Below are 21,594 nucleotides of genomic sequence, written 5' to 3'. Positions count from 1 at the left end.
TTTATGGACACCTCAGTGTTTCATTTTCTCTAATTATTTTCCTAAATTCAAAGGAGCTTTATTGGCATGAGGAAACAAACGTTTACATTGCCAAAGCAAGTGCCTCTGCTCTGACGCACTCGGAAGCAGGGGTGAAAGTGAATGGGCCGGAACGGCATTCCGTTAAAAGATTCTCCGGCAAGAACTCCCAAACACTTTCACCCCTGCAAGCATGCAGGGGTGAAAGTGCTTCAGAATGCTTCAGACACCCCAGAGCCGGAGGAGGCGTCTACCTTTTTATGTCTATGATCCGAGAGGTCTTATATTTCAGTTCAAGCCTCCTGATTTGTTTATTTCAGGTGAGGCAGTTTTGGGAGCACACATTTCGGTGCAAATTTGCACCCCTTCCATCAGAGTGGGTGGATGCTGGTGGAAGGGTGTGTTCTGGACAAGAGGACCTGGGAACAGCAGAAACTAAACTTCTGGATGTGTCTGATCTCAGGCTGGAGTACAATGTGTACAAGGCTGTGTATGCTCTGGCCCATGCCCTCCATGACATGTTGCAGTGTGTGCCAGGAAGAGGGCCTTTCACTGGGCACAGCTGTGCCAGTTTGCAGACCATACAGCCATGGCAGGTGTGATATCACTACAAACTTTACTAATGTTTCTAGTAGCCTATGGTTTAATGTAGAATAATAATGCATGCACATATGGTGTTTGTGCATGAATGAGCGATGGATCAAGCATTTTACCCAGTGTGCATGTGTTATGTGGGATAAGAGTGAATACCACTATGGAATTACTGTGTACTAATGTTAGGGATATGTAGAGGTCAACCTTCCCCTGCTTGGCTTAGCTGCCAATAGTCTTATCAAGCTCGTCCTCACCTACAGTACATACCTGTGGTTAGGACACACCCGGATACCTTAGGGAAGCCCAACAATTATCTATGCATGGAGGAGGAGCTTATAGAGGAGTTCAGGACGACACAGGTCATGTTCTTGAGGGTCCGCAGTGATGACATCAACAGCCTGTGACAGTGCATCTAAGATTAAATAATAATATACTGTGAAAAGTTTGCTACCATTCAAAATGATTAGCTCGGCAATTACATGGGTCCCATGTGGGCTACATGTGGGATAACTGGGCATGGTTTGGAAGTGGGCTTCCCCACGTGGTTCCCACATGGGCTACATGAGGGCTAACTGGGCATGGGATGGAAGTGGGCTAGCCCATGTGGTTCCCACATGGGCTACATGAGGGCTAACTGGGCATGGGATGGAAGTGGGCTTGCCCATGTGGTTCCCACATGGACTACACATGGGCTTGGGATGGAAGTGGGCTGGCTGGGGGGCTCTCTCCATTCCGACATGTCGCCACTCCGACATTGACTTCTTATTGTCGGAGTGGCAAAACTTCCATAAAGGTTAAGGTTAGGGTTTGGAAAATGAAATAATAAAGGCATTTCAAATTGTTAAACGGAAAAGAGTGCCTTGGATTCTTCTTTAGTCTGAACTACTTTGTCTACAGTTTCTCTACAGATGAAAGGGTATTTGTCTACAGTTTCTCTACAGATGAAAGGGTATCTGTTTGTCATTTATATCTCAGTTGGCTATAATTACTTGTAGAGAGAGGAGAAGAGGAGCACTCAGCTTTTTAATCAAGATTCAAGAGTAGGCTATAGTCTCTCAGTTGCACGGTTCAAAAAACAACTATTTAGAAAAAGTACAACCAGCACTCAATTTGAAGATAATTCTTGTTTATTCAATGGTTTCCCCCCAGCAGCAGCTCAACACAGACGTTTCGACCCGGAGGCCTTCTTCAGCATGAAATAACATAATTAGTAATACCACATTCCTACTGAGGACCTGGTGATAGAAACAACGAGAGTGCAACAATACAAAGTGGAATGTATTTAACCAGTGTGCAGACTTTATTTACAGTTTGTTTATGTTGTATTATAAATACTGCATGGATGCAATTTGTGCAGACAATCTCTTGCTCTTCATTATTTTGCTCATCACTCTTTCTAGCTTGTGTATTACCTGGAAAAGATCAACTTTACCACATCATTTGGTGATCAAGTGTCATTTGATGAGAACGGTAACGCTTTACCAATCTGTGATATCATGAACTGGGCATGGCTCCCTGATGGAGCCACAAAGTTTCATAATGTAGGAGTGTTTAAAAAGTCAGCCTCCGCAGGTGAAGAACTCATCCTTGATGAAGACCGAATCTTATGGAGCTTTGAATCCACAAAGGTCATTTTGATGTTTTAAAATATCTAATATCTGTCTCATGATGTTGAATGTACTTTAGTTTGGACTGAAACGGATCATTGTTGCTTTCCTCTGTAGCCTCCTCGGTCGGTGTGCAGTGAGAGCTGTTCCCCTGGAACTCGTCTGGCCAGAAGGAAAGGAGAACCTGTTTGCTGCTTTGACTGCATTGCTTGTTCTGAAGGAGAGATCAGCAATGAGACTGGTAGGTTCATGTTCTTTATTAAGACTTCACGCTACTTTCTTAAGGATTATAATTACCTGTCTGTCCCTTTGATCTTCTTTTGTTTGTTAGACTCTACAGAGTGCACCAGTTGTCCAGAGGACTTCTGGTCCAGTCCCCAGCGTGACCACTGTGTCCCTAAGAGCTTGGAGTTCCTCTCCTACCATGAAGGCCTGGGTATCTCCTTGACAACCATCTCATTGATAGGCACACTTATCTGTGCCGTTGTCCTGGGAATCTTCATCTATCACCGAGACACACCCATGGTGCGCGCCAACAACTCAGAACTCAGCTTCCTTCTGTTGTTGTCACTCAAGCTGTGTTTCCTGTGTTCTCTTCTGTTCATTGGACGTCCCAGACTGTGGACTTGTCAGCTGAGACATGCAGTGTTTGGGATCAGTTTCGTGTTGTCTGTGAGTTGTATCTTGGTAAAGACTATGGTGGTGTTGGCCGTGTTCAAGGCCTCCAAACCTGGAGGTTCAGACATTAGGAGGTTTTTCGGTGCAATACAGCAGAGAGGAACAGTTCTGGCTCTTACTTCCATTCAGGCAATTGTCTGTATCGTATGGCTCGTTTCGGCCTCACCAACTCCTCATAAAAACACTCAATACAAGAGTGATAAGATAGTCTATGAGTGTGCAGTGGGATCAACAGTTGGTTTTGCAGTGTTGTTGGGTTATATTGGTATACTGGCTCTTCTCAGTTTCATTCTAGCATTCATGGCAAGGAATCTTCCAGACAACTTCAATGAAGCAAAGTTAATCACTTTCAGCATGTTGATCTTCTGTGCCGTGTGGATAGCCTTCATCCCAGCATATATCAGCTCTCCAGGCAAATATGCAGATGTAGTGGAGGTGTTTGCTATTTTAGCATCTAGTTTTGGCATTTTGTTGGCGCTATTTGGACCAAAGTGTTATATAATAATTTTGAAACCTGAGAGAAACACTAAGAAGTCCATCATGGGTCGCGGTGCCACCAAGACATAGAAGAAGACATTCAGTGATAAAACATTTTCTTTGTAGGTAGGGACAAGGAAACAAGTCAAATGACACCACCCACAAGACTGTATGACAGACAGTTGACGAGATAAAGCCAAATAAAGTTTCGGCCAATCAGAAGAGGGGGCGGGGCTAAGTTAAACCAATTAAGCTGAAGGACCCTGAAACAAGTCAAATGACTCCACCCACAAGTCTGTACGATAAACGTTTGACGAGATAAACCCAAATAAAGTTTCGGCCAATCAGAAGAGGGGGAGGGGCCAAGTAAACCAATTAAAATGAAGGACTGAAACAAGTCAAATAACACCACCCACAAGTCTGTACGACAGACAGTTGACGAGATAAAGACAAATAAAGTTTCTGCTAATCAGAAGAGGGGGCGGGGCTAAGTTAAACCAATTAAGCTGAAGGACTCTGAAACAAGTCAAATGACACCACCCACAAGTCTGTACGACAAACGGTTGATGAGATAAAGCGAAATAAAGTTTCATCCAATCAGAAGAGGGGGCGGGGCCAAGTTAATCCAAATAAGCTGAAGCACTCTGAAACAAGTCAAAATGACTCCACCCACAAGTCTGTACGACAAATGGTTGACGAGATAAACTGACTTCATGTTTGGTTTCGGACGTGGCGCCAAGAGACTTTTTTGTGAGTCCGGACATGATACAGGTGTGTACCAATTTTCGTCCTTGTAGGTGAAACCGTATAGTGGGGCTGCGCCATTGTAATTTTGTAGGGGGGCGCTGTTGAGCCATTAGGACAACAGCGCCAATCAAAAGGGGGCGTGGCCCTTTTTTAAATACGTAATTTATCGCCACTTGTGAATATGCATGCAAAGTTGCGCAACTTTTGGAGTACGTTTGGCGCCTCAAAAACATGATTCATTCGGCGGAAGAAGAAGAATAATAATCTTTACAATAAGTCAAAGCCTACTCTATCTAGCTTGCTGCTTAGCAAAAACACAACTCAAAACTATAATAGATTTTAGGGTTTAAAATACATGTTCCATGGACATAAAGAGATATGACACTTGGGACAACGCTTGATTAGCTTCACATCATGCAGGATCTACCTGTTTAGAACCGACTCAAGCAGCTAGCCAGGGCTTCCTGCAGTGGAGGTGCATGTGCAATTTTGGGAAGATCAGATGGTTGAGGCAGATCAAGTGAGGATGTCAGGGCTTGTGTACTCCACATCTGGCAAAGATGTGTGGAGTAGGGGGAGAGCAGGGTAAACTGAGACACCGGGTAAACTGAGGCACCCCCTGTATCTAGGCAATGGAACACATTTGTGGTCATGTGACCATTATATTTTCAAGCCCCCTGAATTTCCCCCTTGCCATGAAGGACCTGATAGTGCTGTGGAAAACATTATTTTTTTGCATGTAAAAGTACATTTTCTTGCTGTCAACATAATCAGCTGTTGTGTCCAAGCAAATTGATGCAGGGAGAACATTTTATATCATACATGTTGATGAACTACCAACTTATAAATCCATGTGATAGATGCTATAGCTGAAGATGTCCTTTTTCCCAAAATGTGGCTGTGGGGTAAAGTGAGACAATTGCTTCGGGGTAAAGTGAGACACTATCTCACATTACCCCAACATGATAGACAGGGAGAAAGCTGTAAAAACCTGATTAAAGTGTGTACCAAACTTTTCTCAGTTGATTCTTATGTATGTTTCCCTGTAGAATCCATTTTTGCAATATATTCTTTTGTATTGTGCATAACTAATGTGATAATAAGCATATTTGACAAACATGCTTATTATCTCATTAGTGACAACATAGACCCACATGTCATCAACACTATCTCAACAGGGGTCAGCACTTTCTGCATCATGGATTTTAGAAAATGAAGTTGATGTAATAAATATGTTTGACTATTCCCATTATTTCTTTAGGGCACATGAAGCTTCTGGCCTATGAAATTAGGCCAGCGTGGAAATGTCAAACGCCTCAGATCCGCAGGGGGTGAAATCTTCCTGTCTTTTCTATGATGTAAAAATCATCCTACTTCCCACTTGATTTAATACCTCAGTAAAGATTTTTGTTTCTATGACCGCTTCCTAAAGCGGTGAACAGATCAACTTCAACTTTTCGGATTGCCTTGAAAGTTCACCCACACCTCAGAGAGTCTGTGGGTGAAGTTTCAAGGCAATCCGACAAACTGGAAGTAGGAACGAAGAAAAAAGAAGAAAACATCTGAAGTGGTCTTTAGATGAAATTGGAAGTTGGTGGGACCACGCACCAAGTTCAGAACCTGTAGCATGCTGGGTACTTGAGCCAAACCCCAGCCAATAAGAAGACAGAGTGGGTGGGGCATCAGCAGATTAAAGCCCAACACACCAAGCACACACCAAGTTCTGGGCCTGTAGCATGCTGGGAACTGAAGTCATGGTTGTTTAAAGCTCAGCCAATAGAGGGAATGCATGTGACATCATCGTACCTGGAAGTTATGCAGGAACGTCTACTGAGTGGCAAAGAACAGAGTCGGTAGGAGTGAGGAGTCAGGAGGAGAAGTTTCCCAATGAGTGCTTCCAAACTCCAATGCTTCATGTTGCTTTTGTTTTGCCACTCATTCTCATTCTCAGAGTGGCATATGATCTACTGGAACACAGAGGGTGGGGGCTAAAGCAATTACAGCTTGTCCCGTGAGATAACCCATCAATTTTGGGGGCTTTAGAAATTATTACAGCCTAACCATACTGGCTGCCTAAGAGTTATGGCTGACGATTGGAACACAGAAAGGGCGGAGCAATGTTGGGGCCCCTGGGTGCCACACGTGATTCCTGGTGTGACTATTCTGATGGCAGACCCCTGACCAGTGTTGGTGTTTATGCGGATTAGACCAATGGTGCACCTCATATGTAACGTTCCGCCCGCTTTGAATGGTAAAATAGTAGTAACGATATTGACGTGGTCATAACAAACATTTCTCCATATTATCGTGGGCCCGTGATCTTCGATAGGCAGATGCCGTGAATACCGATATGCATATTCTCCTAGTGAAGACAGTGATGACTGCCTAATCCTATATGCACCTGTACCTTGAAGTACTGTATGTGTGCCAAAACGTGAATCAGTATGTATAATAGCGCTTTCATAAGTCTGATTTAAAAAAGTGGGTGGCCTTTCTTCCATGGCCTTTACATAGTGGGAATGGGCGTGTAAGGTTTCATGGCGCTCGGACGCTGTGTTAATTATTAGTGACATTTTGTTCAAAACGGGCCACGTCCTCAAACTTTGGAAGCCAACCGTAGCCAGTCACAATGACATGAAACATCTGGCAGATACGTCTCCATCACATGACATCTGTAGGAGTAATAATAAAAAGCAATGTGTTTAGCAAAGATTTGCCTCTTGGTGGCACTACAATAGGCTGTTGTGAAAACTTTGGGGCATAGGTTATTCCTTGGCCTCACAGGAGTATGCATGCAACATTTCACACACACACACACACACACACACACACACACACACACACACACACACACACACACACACACACACACACACACACACACACACGCACACACAAACACACACACACACGCACGGACAGGCACGAGAACACAATCTCCGGCCTTTAGGGTCAATGACAATATAGGTGAAAGCAGTATGTGAGAGACAGCCTCTGACTCAGGCCCAAAGTTCCCTATACATGTCTTAAGAGGCCTGTGATGCAACAGACCTGAAAGACAACAAACGACAGGTTCCAGGGGGATCTGAGACGGGAAAACACGAAGAAGCGTTGGATTAGGATATTACAGGTGTTGTGGTGAGAGCGGAAAACAAGGGTGAAGCCTAAGGCAACTCGTCAACTCCCAAATGACAGCTCCATAGCAGACTGATGTCAGGCAGCCCAACACTCCCACAAACAACATGTTTGTGTGAGTGTTCGGCTGCCTGGCAGATGACATCAGTTGTTTTTAATTAATGAACTCAGGCCTCAGATACAGAGCATATCAACGGGCCATGTCAAAGCCATGAAGTTTAAAAGATTGCACAAATTAAAGGAGTAGTTCACCCCCAAAATTACTTTTTATCAATTACTCATGCTATGGAGACTTGAGTTCAATAAATATATGTTTTTGTATTTGTCGTAATCCTAAAACAAATCTGTGATTATATTAACCCCATTGATTCCGGATGGGGACCCAAATTGCATTCCGTAATCAATGGGGGTACATTTATTGTAATCAAATCATGGTGCGACAAATACCAAACATTTTTATTGAATTCAAGTCTCCATGGCATGAGCAATCAATAGAAAAAAAGTCATTTTGGGGGTGAACTACTCCTTTACATTTCAAAACCTTTATTGTTCAATCAGCCTTCTTGTTTTAGCTGTGTTAACTGCTAAAACATATATATATATATATATAGCTTAGATTGACTGGCCTAAATAGACACTAGACAGATGGGCCTTTATTGATCCCACATCATGGCATAAACACCGGACAAATACAAACAAGAGACATACATTAGTAATAGTAACATTAGTAACTAGAAAAGAAAATTTCTAAGAAATTTTAAGTGTGCCTGCAGCTCGCTAAGTCTGTGCAACCTTGTGTAGCGGTTGGTGTTAGCATTAGCGTTATTAACATTAGCATTTTTTGCATAAACTTCATATGACACCACCCACATGTCTGTACGACAAACGGTTCACGAGAAAACGGGTCACTTCCTGTTTGGTGAGGGGCACTTCCTGTTTGGCGAAATAGGCCCCAATTAAGTTTAAGGACTCTTAATCTTGTCATTTGACGCAACCCGCGTGTCTGTATGACAAACGGTTCACGAGATCAAGGGTCACTTCCTGTTTGGTGAGGGGCACTTCCTGTTTGGCGAAATAGGCCCCAATTAAGGTCATGGACGATTAATGAATTAAAGCTGCAAGCAGCGATGACCGGGCCCTCGCAGCTCTACCCACGTCACAAGGCCAGCAGCCAATCAGAAACCAAACAGGAAGTCAGCCATTTCGACTAATTAGTGGCGTTTTGGCGCATTTTTGGCCGTTATCACGGGTCGCACATTAACGACAGTTTTTTGAGAAAAAATTGTTTTGTGAGAAAAAAAAAAGTTTTTTGAGAAAAAAAAAACGTTTTTTGAGAAAAAAAAAAGTTGAGGAAAAATTTTGAGGAAAAAAAAAATTTGAGAAAAAAATTTTTTTGAGAAAAAAAAAATTTGAGAAAAAAAAAAATTGAGAAAAAAAAAATTGAGAAAAAAAAATTGAGAAAAAAAAAATTTGAGAAAAAAAAAATTGAGAAAAAAAATTGAGAAAAAAAAAGAAAAAAAATGTTTTGAGAAAAAAAAAATTTTGAGAAAAAAAGTTTTTGAGAAAATAAAAATTTGAGAAAAACATTTTTTTGAGAAAAAAAAAATTGAGAAAAAAAAAGTTTTGAGAAAAAAAAAATGAGAAAAAAAATTTTGAGAAAAAAAATTTTTGAGAAAAAAAAATTTGAGAAAAAAAAGTTTTTGAGAAAAAAAAAAATGTATGACACCAGCCGCGAGTCTGTACGACAAACGGTTCATGAGTTATAGAGGCACTTCCTGTTTGGTGAAGGGCACTTCCTGTTATAGAGGGGGCGGGGCTTAATCAATTACAGCTCATCCCTATTGGTCGGAAAAAGACCAAAGTTGTGTGAGCATTTTACATTTTAAATGACGTTGCTAGGCAAAAGTATGGCAGAGTTATGTGGCGCCAAAGTTTCTGGTTTTTTTTCGGAGTCCCCCATTCAAAGGCAATGGAGTTTTTGGGCGTCGTTTTTTGCGAATTACATCGCAATCGTATCGCGGATCGGAAAGAAAAGTAATAGCACACCATTCCCGGCCGAGCCGCACATTTTGATGTATATATTGCGGGGGTGGCGTAAATCGTGCGGCAGTTATTACGTGCCGAAGTTTCCCCCATTCTAAGTCAATGGGGTTTTTTGGCGTCGTTTTTTGCGAATTACGTCGCAATGGTAACGCGGATCGGAAAGAAAAGTAATAGCACCCCATTCCCGGCCGAGCCGCACGTTTTGATGTATATATTGCGTCGGTGGTGTAAATCGTGCGGCAGTTATTACGTGCCGAAATTTGCAAGGAACTTAATTAATTACTTACTTAAGTATGGGGGAGTACAATAAGTGTTTTGCCATTGCATGGCAGGCACACTTAATTAGTAAATAATTAGTAATTAGTGTATATATATATATATATATATATATATACTATAATTTTGCGAATGTCTGTCTGAGTGAGTGAGTGAGTGAGTGAGTGAGTGAGTGTCTGTCTGTCACAGCGTTTCTCCTCGGTGGCTGGAGCAATTGATCTGAAATCGCATCACCATCAGCATATGAACACACCTGACATAACTGTGAAGCCCGTTTGTCACTTTCACAAATCGTATGCTGTATATTCGCATTTTTATGGTGTATCTATATCTATTTAGCCTACAGTACCTTTTGTGACCACACATGTTAAGGGAGGGGCGCTGTTGTTCAGGCCATGCACAATCACACACAAACCCACACACACACACACACACGCACGGGGGGGGGGGAGTGTGTGTGTGTGTGTGTGTGCAGGCGGGCGGGCGGGCGGGCGAGGGGGGGGTTCTGGCCCTGTTACAGATGTTGTCCAAAAATCATGCAGATCGGTACACAGTATCTCTGTAGCCGTTAAATGGAACGGGTATTTCTTACATTGCTGCTCCTACATATTAGCATGCAAGCACCAGTTAAAGTTACTTTCCATCCCTCATATACTGTGTGCACAGTGCACATCCCATCACCCACACACTGCACATCATTTCGGAGCTCATATCTTTGAACGGGTAAGGGCTAGTATATATAATTAAGTGTGCCTGCCATGCAATGGCAAAACACTTATTGTAATCCGCCATACTTAAGTAATTAAGTTCCTTGCAAATTTCGGCACATAATAACTGCCGCACGATTTACGCCACCGCCGCAATATATACATCAAAACGTGCGGCTCGGCCGGGAATGGGGTGCTATTACTTTTCTAAGAGAAAAGTTGTATCGTTTAATTGATATTAAGATATTCTCGCAAACCATAGGGGCTACAGTTTCAAAACTTGGAGAGGAGATTTATAATGATATCAAGGATTAAATAAAAAAAAATTTCGTCAGTTGGCCTCATGGTGGCGCTATAACAGTCCACTTTACCTTTCGGCCTGTAACTCTTGAACCGTGGGTCGGAAAATTAAAATTCCTTTTTCCCTGGATTCCTTGGGTCATGACGCATCTCCTCATATAGGCCACGCCCATTTGCGTTAGGATAGATTTTCCGCCATTTTGAATTTTCTTCAAAACACACTTTTTGCTCCTTTTCCTACATATTTTCTCCAAATGTCACAAAAATCGATACACACGATCTATGGACTCATGCGATAAACATATTTAAACGATATTTTGATAGTCCATACCGTTCTTCCGTAACAGGGTTCCAAAGTTAGCGGGAGGAGCCCGTTTTGTAAGAAGTAGCCATAAATCACAAACGAAACATCCAGTCAACACCAAATTTTAACCACAAGTGGGGGGCGCTATACTGAACATATACCCAAAAGCATTTCCACTTCGACCTATAGGGGGCACCACAAACGCGCAAAACGTAACCGTTTCATGCCAAAACGTGTTTTTCAGGGGGAACGACCCTCTCAAAACGAAACACTAACACCAACCGCTACACAAGGTTGCACAGACTTAGCGAGCTGCAGGCACACTTAAAATTTCTTAGAAATTTTCTTTTCTAGTTTATGTATTTATTTAAAGCCTTGCCGAGCCATTAGGCCCATAGGGCAGGAGCCTATTTCTTGTTTCGTGAGGCAGCTTGATGTATATGTCTGTAATTCACGTATCTCAAGAACAAGTTCAACTGCCCGACTTCAAATTCACCGCGAGTGTCGCCGACGACCCAATTGGGGTTGAGTGCACTGTCTGTGAAAAACTGTCTTTTCACAGACAGTTTGTACTCTTCAGACTTTCTCCACAGACGATTGCCACTGCACATGCAACGACTTCCAAAAGGGACAGACAGACAGACAGACAGACAGACAGCTTTTTCATTAGTGTTGTATGCGTGTTAAATGTGTGTACTGTTTTTATATGTGGACCCCAGGCACCGCTGATGGGGATCCAAACAAATAAACAGAAATTGCAAACAGCAGAGACGCAAACTTGACCCAATGCGTCGCTGCGGACCCGTGGGGGTTGAGTGCACAGTGTTGAGGTGGCCGGATAGGCAGTTTTCCAGAACCACTACGCCCATACAGTATATACCTTACTGGTAGGCATATATGGAGATCCGGTTGTCCAGAGCTTCCGATCCGACCGTTAGGAAGTTCCGGTTGACCAGAACCGCCAATCCAACCAATATGCCCTTATATGGTCTATGGATTATCAAATTCGCTGCGTACATCGTTGGAGACTCGAGGGAGCGTGGTTCCCGGCATCGAGATGTTGTCTAGAATCGCTGATCGTTATGCCCATATATAGGAATATATGGTAATATGTACCAATAACAAGAAATCTTGTGAAATAAAATGTCACCAACCAATCATCAGGGACGATGATACACGAAAGAAGAAGAAGAAGGCATGGGAGGCAGTGGTCAGGGGTAGAGTGGCGGCTTGGCAACTGGAAGGTTCCCAGTTCGATCCCGGGCTCCCCCAGAATTAGTGTCCAATGTCCTTGAGCAAGTCAAATAGGTTTGCTGCCGATGACCAGGTTGCTGCCTTGCATGGTTCATTGGTTTCCTCCACCATCGGTGTATGAAGGGTGAATGTAATGCACAATCATTGTAAAGCGCATTGGACAAATGCACTATATACTGTAAATGCACCATTAGGCAATCTTAATATAAGGATGCTTTTCTAAAATCCATCATGACCTGCAGTGGGTGAATCGTTGCCAATGTAGCTCTGGTGAGATTACATAAAACAGGACACATAACGTTATTTTCATGTGAGCAATTGTTAATTTGTGTTAAGTCCGGCCTCTATTGCTTCCTCTGCTCAGGTGGGCGTTGTGGAAAATCACATGATGCCATAGGTTGGCACAGGGGATGGCACAGCACTGACGGGTGTTGTGACAGATCACCATATGCTGGCACAGCACTGTGTATAAAAGATAACAACTGGACAATGTATTGAGGAGAGGGGTGGGGGTGTTAGACAGAGCAGGACAGTCATGAGGGCTTCTCTAGACACACACCTGCTTTCATACTTGATATTGTTCTCTTCTTCATTCTCTCCTATGTCTTCCTCAGCTTCCTCTTCCTCCTGTGAGTTACAGACTCTGTTGAATCTCAACAGCATGTACCAGCCTGGGGACTTGGTTCTGGGAGGCCTGTTTCCCATCCACTTCTCCTCTGTTTTCCCTGATATGTCGTTCACCTCCGAGCAACAGGACCCCGTTTGCTATGGGTGAGTATAGCGATTTCAATTCAATGTAATCATCATTGGCATGAGAAAACATACGTTTACATTGCCAAAGCAAGTGTCAAAACATAAAAACTGTTGAAAATGGGGAACATACATATAGGCCTACAGTTGGAGGGGGTACAGCATTGTGTAAACAGAGCTATGTCACATTGTGTTGTTATATATATACAGGGTACAAGGCTTTTAGAACAAATGGCAGCATTTCTTTTTTTCTCAAAAAGATCGAGGGCTGTATTTTGATTGTCTAAAGCAGCTCTTATGCCTGAACTTAAAGGCCTGTCTATAACGTTAATTCGGGGTAATGCCTTCAGAAGATAAGAGTGATGTCATTTTATGGTTGAACCGGACCTTTCTGACGAAACGTTTGGTGGTTGTGACGGTATGGACAAGCCTTTAAGTTAAGGCATAAGAGCTTGTACTTAAGACAATCAAAATCGAGCCCTTAGTGTCTATATCACACATGGTAGTTCTACCAAGCAAGAGAACAGAGAATGTTATTTGGTGTAGGCCTAAGATAGAATTCATTGATGTTGTATATTTCAGTGGCCGTTTTGTGTCAGTCTTTACAGTGATGGCTTCAGACAGGCTCAGACCATGGCTTTCGCCGTGGCAGAGATCAACAGAAACCCCAGCCTGCTCCCCAACGTCTCTCTGGGCTATGGGATCTACGATACCTGTTACACGCTTGGGCTTTCATTCCATGCAGCGCTGTCATTGGTCAGCGGGAGAGAGGAGCGGTTTCAATTGGACGAGCGCTGCGTCGGCTCTCCCCCGGTGCTCGGCATCGTGGGTCCCGAATCCTCATCGCGGTCTATCGCCGTCTCTAGCGTGGTCGGTTTGTACAGAGTTCCCCTGGTAAGTTTATACTCTATTTTAATACAGTTTTTATTGGGGGTATGTAGCAGAGTACATAAAAGGTCAAAAAGACAGTTTCCCCTTTTTAACAGGAGGTAAGTTTATACTCACTCAAACCTCCTGTTACCATCACCTATTGATGATGATGTGATGTGGTTGTTTATCAAATATGATACAATTAATATAGTATTTCTTTTAAAGCTTGAAAGAGCTTCATTACTTGCAGGCATATTCTACAACAGGGACGTGCTGGGCATTGGGAAAAGCGGCAGGTTCATTCCCGGCCGGTCAAGGCCGGCCATTAGGAAATAAATAAAAAATAAATGTCGGCCTTCGTTCCATTTTGGGGGCTGTGCGGCCAACAAAGTAAATCGTCACTGTCGGGCAGAAACCTCGTATCTCCAAGTTTCAAATGTATACATTTTTTCGCAAAGCAAAGCCCTGCTTCATCATACACAGCTTAGCTTAGTTTTTATTTCGTTTTTGTCAGTGAAAATGCAGTCGACAAACATTTTTCGTCATAGTTTTAGTCGACGAAATCAACACTGACGTGCAGAGACAGACATCAAAGGGTGCTTGAGTACCTGCCCTTTTGGTCGTCAGGAAAAAGTGCCCTTTTTCTATGGTGAAGGAAAAAAAACACAAAAGCCCCCTCTCCAATCTCCATGCCCTACTAGAGGGCAACACGCAAGATAATTGTGCCCCTTTCTGTTGTAGCAGAGCTTGCTTAAATGTGCCCAGTTGCAGCGCAGTGCCATGCAGTAAGAGCACAGAATAGACCCTATTCACGGCCCGCCCACTCAGCAAATTTCTCAGCAACTTCCTGGTGCTGACGTCAGCTTTGAGGGGGAAACTAACACAGAAATCGCTGGACTTAAAGCCAACAAATCATTATTTCGAACAGTAAAGTAAATTATAACGCTTTGTGCCTTTTACTATCTTGTGTTCTTGATCATGCTAGCCGTATTTTATACTTTACTATTCGGAAATTGCATTAAATTTGCGATTTCTGTGTTAACTCTATGGGCTTTTAGCAGGGTTTACCCTTCAGAGCGTGACTTAAGCACCAGGAAGTTGCTGAGTGGGCGGGGCGTGAAAAGGGTCCATTATAGCCGATCTACAAGCTCACAACGCGGTGCGGCCCGACACGTTGCGAGCTTGTAGATCGGCTATTTCCGGTGCACGATACCGTGCGCAGCGAAGTATATGCTTAATCGAAACCGTGCCCTTCACTTGTCCACTTGCATTCAATGAATGGATGGATGAGTGGAGACAGCACAAACGCCCGAACCAGAGAGGTATGTGTCGTATTGACCAAAACGCTCTTCTATCTTGCCGATGGTTGTACTGGTTTCCATTAAGCATAGGGTCATGATCTCTATATTACAGTAGGATATTACAGACTGTCTGTCTGACAATGCACATTTTATTTTCATTTAGCATGTGTTCCCTACATTTTACGTTTAACCTGCCCCTACAATTCTCTCTGCACGTGCCTGTCTGTGATTCATCCTGGACAATCCCAGAAATCAATATGTCCGTACTGTACATGTACGTGTCTGTGGCAAGGTTTTGATTTTATGTTTTGCACACCTTTATAATGTTATTTTGATCATAAGATCCAATTAGACCCACGTAAAATGGTTCCATCTGTACACTGTCAGAGTTACAGAACTTGTGGTCATTCAGGGCTATCTCTTTGTTCTTTGTTTCAGGGAATATTAGTGTCCCGTCATTTTACAAAATGTCCACCACAGGCCACCATGACATGTCCTCTGATCCTGGAACTGAGAGAGTAGGAATTCTAAGGCCCTCAGTCTGACTGCTCTGAAGTCACCAAATTGTCTTTGTACATAAATGGGTCTGGGAATAAGTGATTTGGTGAAATACACGTTTAACAATTTCTTACATATTTTAGCATTGATTGATTGAAGAATTTATTAGAAGTTTGCGATAGAAATAAGTACAGTTTCATGACTGTACAAATCACTGGTACAAGGTCAACTAAAAGGACATCCTAGAAAGCTCTATGGCTTATTTCCACAGGAACCACACTTTAAGTATCTCATATAACATTGTCTGATGATGAGTTCTATTAAACCTTCTACTGAGAGACAGAGCTATAGAGGTGAGTTCTATTAAACCTTCTACTGAGAGACAGAGCTATAGAGGTGAGTTCTATTAAACCTTCTACTGAGAGACAGAGCTATAGAGGTGAGTTCTATTAAACCTTCTACTGAGAGACAGAGCTAGAGGTGAGTTCTATTAAACCTTCTACTGAGAGACAGACAGACATACTACATAGTACAGCCAGGTGAAGATCATGTTTTAGTTCACAGTTAAGGGCCTTTTCAACCTGCAATATGTCTCTGCCTGAGACTAGGAGAGGCGAGTCATCTGCGAACAGAAACAGATTGCAGTCACAAGCAGATTACATAAACCTTACGTATGAATCACTGTATGTGATCTGTATATTAAGGTTAATGTTGAAATATTAAATAGAGGTCGGACCCAGCTAGGGTAGGGCCTTAATGTTCAGACCTGTTGAGAACTCTAACTCTACTCACGTACAGTACTTTGCTTGCAGGGGAAATGTGTCTAAATTAAATAAATGAATACAAATTAAAATACAGAACAGCTGTTTTGTTTCTTTTTATTTCCAGATCAGTTACTACTCCCTGTGTTCGTGTCTGAGTGACCAGAACCAATACCCTTCCTTCTTCAGAACCATCATAAGCAACACAGTCCAGGTGATACAATGCTCCAGACACTTGACACATGCCTCCCTCTAGTGGCTGTGAATTGATATTGCATGTCACCTCTCATTTGCTTGTGTGCATTTTTGCTGGAGCCTAAGCCCTAAGGTCACTGTTGTCTGGACTCCCTCTTTCATTGCTGTATCCCCCAGGTTGTGCCTAAACACTAGCATTTAACTTAACCTTAACCCTAACCTCACAAACACTATGCATAACACTAACCTTAACTCTAACTCCAGTCTCCAACCTCACAGAACCCTGTCCAACCGGGGCGAAACACTGGGGAAAAGAGACCCTCCCCTGCTCTGTCAACAGCATCAAAAGAGAATCATAAGGCCCAAATGCGGCCTGACAGTGTCCTGGGTTTGAATCCCGATCCCGGTCCATCTACTGTATAAAGGCAGAAAAACCCAAAAGAATATCTTAGAAAAAATGGGAATCATTACTTTCACTGATTTAGACCAGGGGCAGGAAACCAGGAAAATTATCAAAAGAGCCATTTTTACCACTAAAAATTCAGTTTGGAGCCGCAAAATATGTTTGTTTGCTTAATTTATTTATTTGCCCTTTCTGGTCTTTCAATATTACTTTTTTATTGTTTGTAAGTATACCAGTAAGTTGTTTCTTTACAGAATGTAAGAATAACCATATGCCTACTGCTATGATACATTATGATTACAAATGTAAAAACTAAAGTAAACATACAGTACATTGCAACTGGGAGCCACAGGAGAGGGCCTAAGAGCCACACGTGGCTCTAGAGCAGCAGGTTTACCAGGGGCGTCAATTGGGTATGGCAGGGGTATGCAGCTGCCATACCCTGGGTCCAGGTGGGGAAATAAACGTTACTTTTAAATATAAACCAATGAATGTCTCTTTGTCTATCTGTTCTGGTTATTGTGTTGTTAAATTACGGTAAAATAACTACAAATGCAAAATTTAACAAAATGGTCACTTGACAAAATGTTATATTCCCAGGTTCCTTAGGTCGGCTGCACAGGTGCAATGCATTATTGTTAATTGTGGCACGTTTACTAACATGCTAAGTTCAGCTGCACTTGAACAACCGTTCCAGGCTGCCATATCCAGCCCAAGAAACCGTAGAAATGGGGGAAAAATGTTATGTATTGTATCATGCCTGTTGCTAAGGTATGGCAACATGACTGGTGTCTTGCACGTGCGCCTTCGCGCGCATGCAAGACACCAGTCATTAGCTTTTTCTGAACTGACGCCACTGAGGTTTACTACCCCTGATTTAGACAGACAGACAGACAGACAGACAGACAGACAGACAGACAGACAGACAGACAGTCCTTTATTGATGCTGCAGGGAAAGTTCTAGTAGTTCAAGCAGCACTTAATCCCTCCATTGTTTTGTATGGCATCAGGTGTTTTGTATGGTATCAGGTGTTTTGTATGGTATCAGGTGTTTTGTATGGTATCAGGTGCGAGCCATGCTGCAGCTCATGAGGCGGTTGGGGTGGACCTGGGCAGGACTCCTGTACAGTGACGACGACTACGGGCGCGACGCGGCCCAGATCTTCCAGCAGGAGCTGTCCCAGTCTGGTCTGGGCTGCCTGGCCTACCTGGAGGTCCTGCCCTGGGACAGCAGCCCTGTGGAGCTGCAGAGGATCGTCTCTGTCATGAAGACCTCCACGGCTCGCGTGGTCGCCGTGTTTGAGTACGGGATCCGTGCCATTAAACTCATGGAAGAGGTTGGGGTTATTTCAATGTAATATTATCGCTGCTACATTTCAAAGCAATTTAATCTGTATTTTTGCAACCGTCAGGTCGCAGTTACTATGAAAACCTCCACTGTCTGTCTGTCAATCTGTCAGTCAGTCAGTCTGTCCGTCACATCACACTTTTCCCCAACTCATATCTCCACCACCGTTGCCCCTATGGGATAGCTTCGCTGTTACTACATGTAATTTTTTCAACACCCAACTCTAACCCTTACCCTAAACCTAACTGGTTGTTCAAAAGAGCGAGATTTTACCACCCCTATCTCGCTATCCATGCCAAACTTTGCACACACACTCCTTGCCTGCCAAACCACAACCTCTGCCTCTCATTTCTCACATGGCCCTCTTCTAGATCCACCATGAGGCCAATTCTTGCAAAACACATTTGTGGACACTGCTCCTACAAATTTTGCCCTAAAATAACGCAAATCGGTACACAGTATGTCTACACTCATGTCATCAACATGGATCTGTCCCATTTAGTGCCACCATCAGGCCAATTTTTACATGCGACGCGACGGTCGCTTATCTCCCGATTTAGGGAGTCTTACTGGTTATTGTGGGCTCACTGAAAGGCGAGGCCAGTATGTTCTCCCAAATCTTTAAGTTTATTCTCCTCAAAAAAACTGACCGACGGTACAAGGGCAGGGCCCTTAGCCAATGAGGGAGCAGCGTTCTTGGTGACATCACCACCAACAAGCGCAACCAGTGCTTAATTTGTCAATGAATAGGTGCCGGATCCCAGGCAGCCGCGTGCGACAATTTGCATTTTTATCTAAATGTACGCACATTAGCAGCAACATTTGGCACATGTAGCCCATCAGAACCCTGGTAGTCAATCTATCAATTTGGAATGATCAATCTGAATAACTGGCAAACTGTTAAAGGACCTACACCATGAATTTTCACTTTTTCTATTTTAAAACCTTTTTTTGGGGTCCCACTGGCACCTTCTATCCTCACAAAGTCCTATTTCTGTACATTGTGTCTTTCTCTGGTTTTGGGAAGACAGAGATGAAAAGCTTTCCACAGGTTCTCAGAACAGTGCTGTTCTGAGAGTTGATCCGTGTGACGTCACACGGATTCACGTTTTTTCTTCAGAGTAAAATTTTTTTAATTTTTTTAAATTTTTTAATTTTTTTTTTCAAAACTTTTTTTTTTCAAAAAAATGCAATGCAGTCAAAAATTATTTTTTTCAAAACTTTTCAAAAAAGTTTTTTTTTCAAAAAATTTTTTTTTTCAAAAAACTTTTTTTTCAAAAAACTTTTTTTTCAAAAAACTTTTTTCAAAAAACTTTTTTTTCAAAAAACTTTTTTTTCAAAAAACTTTTTTTCAAAAAACTTTTTTTCAAAAACTTTTTTTTTCAAAAAACTTTTTTCAAAAACTTTTTTTTTCAAAAACTTTTTTTTTTTCAAAAACTTTTTTTTTCAAAAAACTTTTTTTTTTCAAAAACTTTTTTTTTTTCCAAAAACTTTTTTTTTTAAAAATAAACTTTTTTTTTTAAAAATAAACTTTTTTTTTTTCTGAAAAAACCCCACTAGATGCACCCCTGAGCAAACAGAGGCCGTTTTGGTATTGCAGCTGGAGAGCCTCATTATAGTAGAGCTAGAACAAACAAAAAGAATGGTCAGAGTGTTTTTTGAGGGTTAAAACCTGTCTAAGACTCAATTTTGAGTGTATTTATTGTATATATTTATACAAAAAATATAGTTTTAAAAGCATGGTGTAGGCCCTTTAACAACATTCTAGACAGCATGTATGATGTGTGTAACCTATATAGTTTGTATATTGTGTGTCACTGTCACCTATGAAGTACCACATCAGAAAATTACAAGAAATTGAACAAAAACATGAAAATATAAAGTAAAAAAATAAATAAAAAAAAATAAAAAATATATATATAAATGCTGAAGCCAAAAAGGTCTCTATTTGTGAGGATGAAAACATGAATGACCAAACAGCATTATTTTGATTGACAGGGAAGGTCCCGGATCCAATCAAATAGGTGCCGGATCCGCCCTCAAATTAAGCGCCGAGTGCAACCTGATACAAACACCCACACAACATCTTTTGTAGCATGTTTTCCCAAAACGTATATACTAAGGTTAACTTCATCAAATGGGAAATTAGTCTGGAGAGAGAGGATGAGAGACCCATTCAATCCCTCAGATGGAGTCTCAGAAGTAGTGTTTGAGCGCCCGTTGGGCAGATGTTTATGCCCCTATATATTGGAGTGCCCATTGGGTTGATCTTTGTGCCCACACTGTTGCGTAGGAACTGTATTTCTACATATTATTGTACTTTTGTTGCGGTTGATCACAACCAACAGGTGACGCAGCAGAAGGTGACAGGTCTGCAGTGGATAACTGCTGTGGATTTCATAGAAGACTCCAACGATCAGAGTCCTGGCCACATGGCCTACCTGAGAGGCAGCCTGGGTGTCGCTCTGCGTCATGGAGAGATAGCAGGCCTCAAAGAGTTCCTGTTGGAAATACATCCTGGAAATGACCTCCACAACGCCCACGGAAATATCATAGTGAGTTATAGTGATATCTATGTTTTTGTTCTTACATACAGTATAAGCAGGGGTGCACATAACTGGTACGCAAGTGCGCATGCGCGGTCAAAATAAATATTGCGTGCAGCCTTAATTAATTATTCATTTAGTGTCAGATACTAGCTCTTGTGTCACGTACTGCACGTTAACATGTACTTCCTGTAAGTAGACCTAAAAATCACACCCGTGTGAACTGAGCGGTGGTTTACCCCCCCTTCCCCCCTGTGTGTGTGTGTGTGCGTGCGTGTGTGTGTGTGTGTGTGTGTGCCTGGTCTGGCCTGGCCTGAACAACAGCGCCCCTCCCTTAACATGTGTGGTCATAAAAGGTACTGCAGGCCTGCAGGCTACATACAGACACACACGCACACACACATACACACACGGCCACGTATAGGAGACGGTGTAACCACCGCTCAAAAATAAAAGTAGTGTTGTTGACTAATCATTACAAGTGTCTCTTATTTGGAAATCCGCCAATTTTAGAGGAAGTCAGTTTCTATAGTGTGTGCCAGCGGCTACGTCATTGTAGTCCTTAGCGGCCATTTCTTGGGTCAAAACACAGGTGTTTCAATTGTTTGATTGCATAGAACTAATGCTTTACTCCAATCAGAACACCTGTGTAATGCCTCATTCACACTACAGATATATAGTTGAACGTTTTGCTTGGTAATTCAATGTAATCTCAATGGAAACCAGCTTTAAAAGCTGGGCGTGTCGGCTGTCCTTGGAATCCAGCTTTTAAAGCTGGTTTC

At 42.4% G+C, this 21,594-nt stretch overlaps 1 protein-coding gene across 1 annotated transcript in view; it reads left to right on the top strand.

Annotated features, from left to right (window-relative positions):
• The window catches only part of LOC308293653 (uncharacterized protein), a gene marked incomplete at both ends in the record, with an annotated part of 35,070 nt that overhangs the window by 9,637 nt on the left and 3,839 nt on the right, over positions 1-21,594 (top strand). The window contains 9 exons of the mRNA XM_080736248.1: positions 339-614; positions 2,013-2,240; positions 2,337-2,460; positions 2,551-3,462; positions 12,755-12,911; positions 13,499-13,784; positions 16,448-16,534; positions 17,986-18,255; positions 20,615-20,821. Coding sequence (XP_080592374.1) covers positions 339-614; positions 2,013-2,240; positions 2,337-2,460; positions 2,551-3,462; positions 12,755-12,911; positions 13,499-13,784; positions 16,448-16,534; positions 17,986-18,255; positions 20,615-20,821 — 2,547 coding nt within the window. The remainder of the gene's footprint in view (positions 1-338; positions 615-2,012; positions 2,241-2,336; positions 2,461-2,550; positions 3,463-12,754; positions 12,912-13,498; positions 13,785-16,447; positions 16,535-17,985; positions 18,256-20,614; positions 20,822-21,594) is intronic.

The sequence above is a fragment of the Nannobrachium achirus genome (genome assembly GCF_963921795.1).
Source record: "Nannobrachium achirus genome assembly, chromosome: 11".
Lineage (NCBI taxonomy): Eukaryota > Metazoa > Chordata > Actinopteri > Myctophiformes > Myctophidae > Nannobrachium > Nannobrachium achirus.
This window is presented reverse-complemented; position numbering and strand designations above follow the sequence as displayed.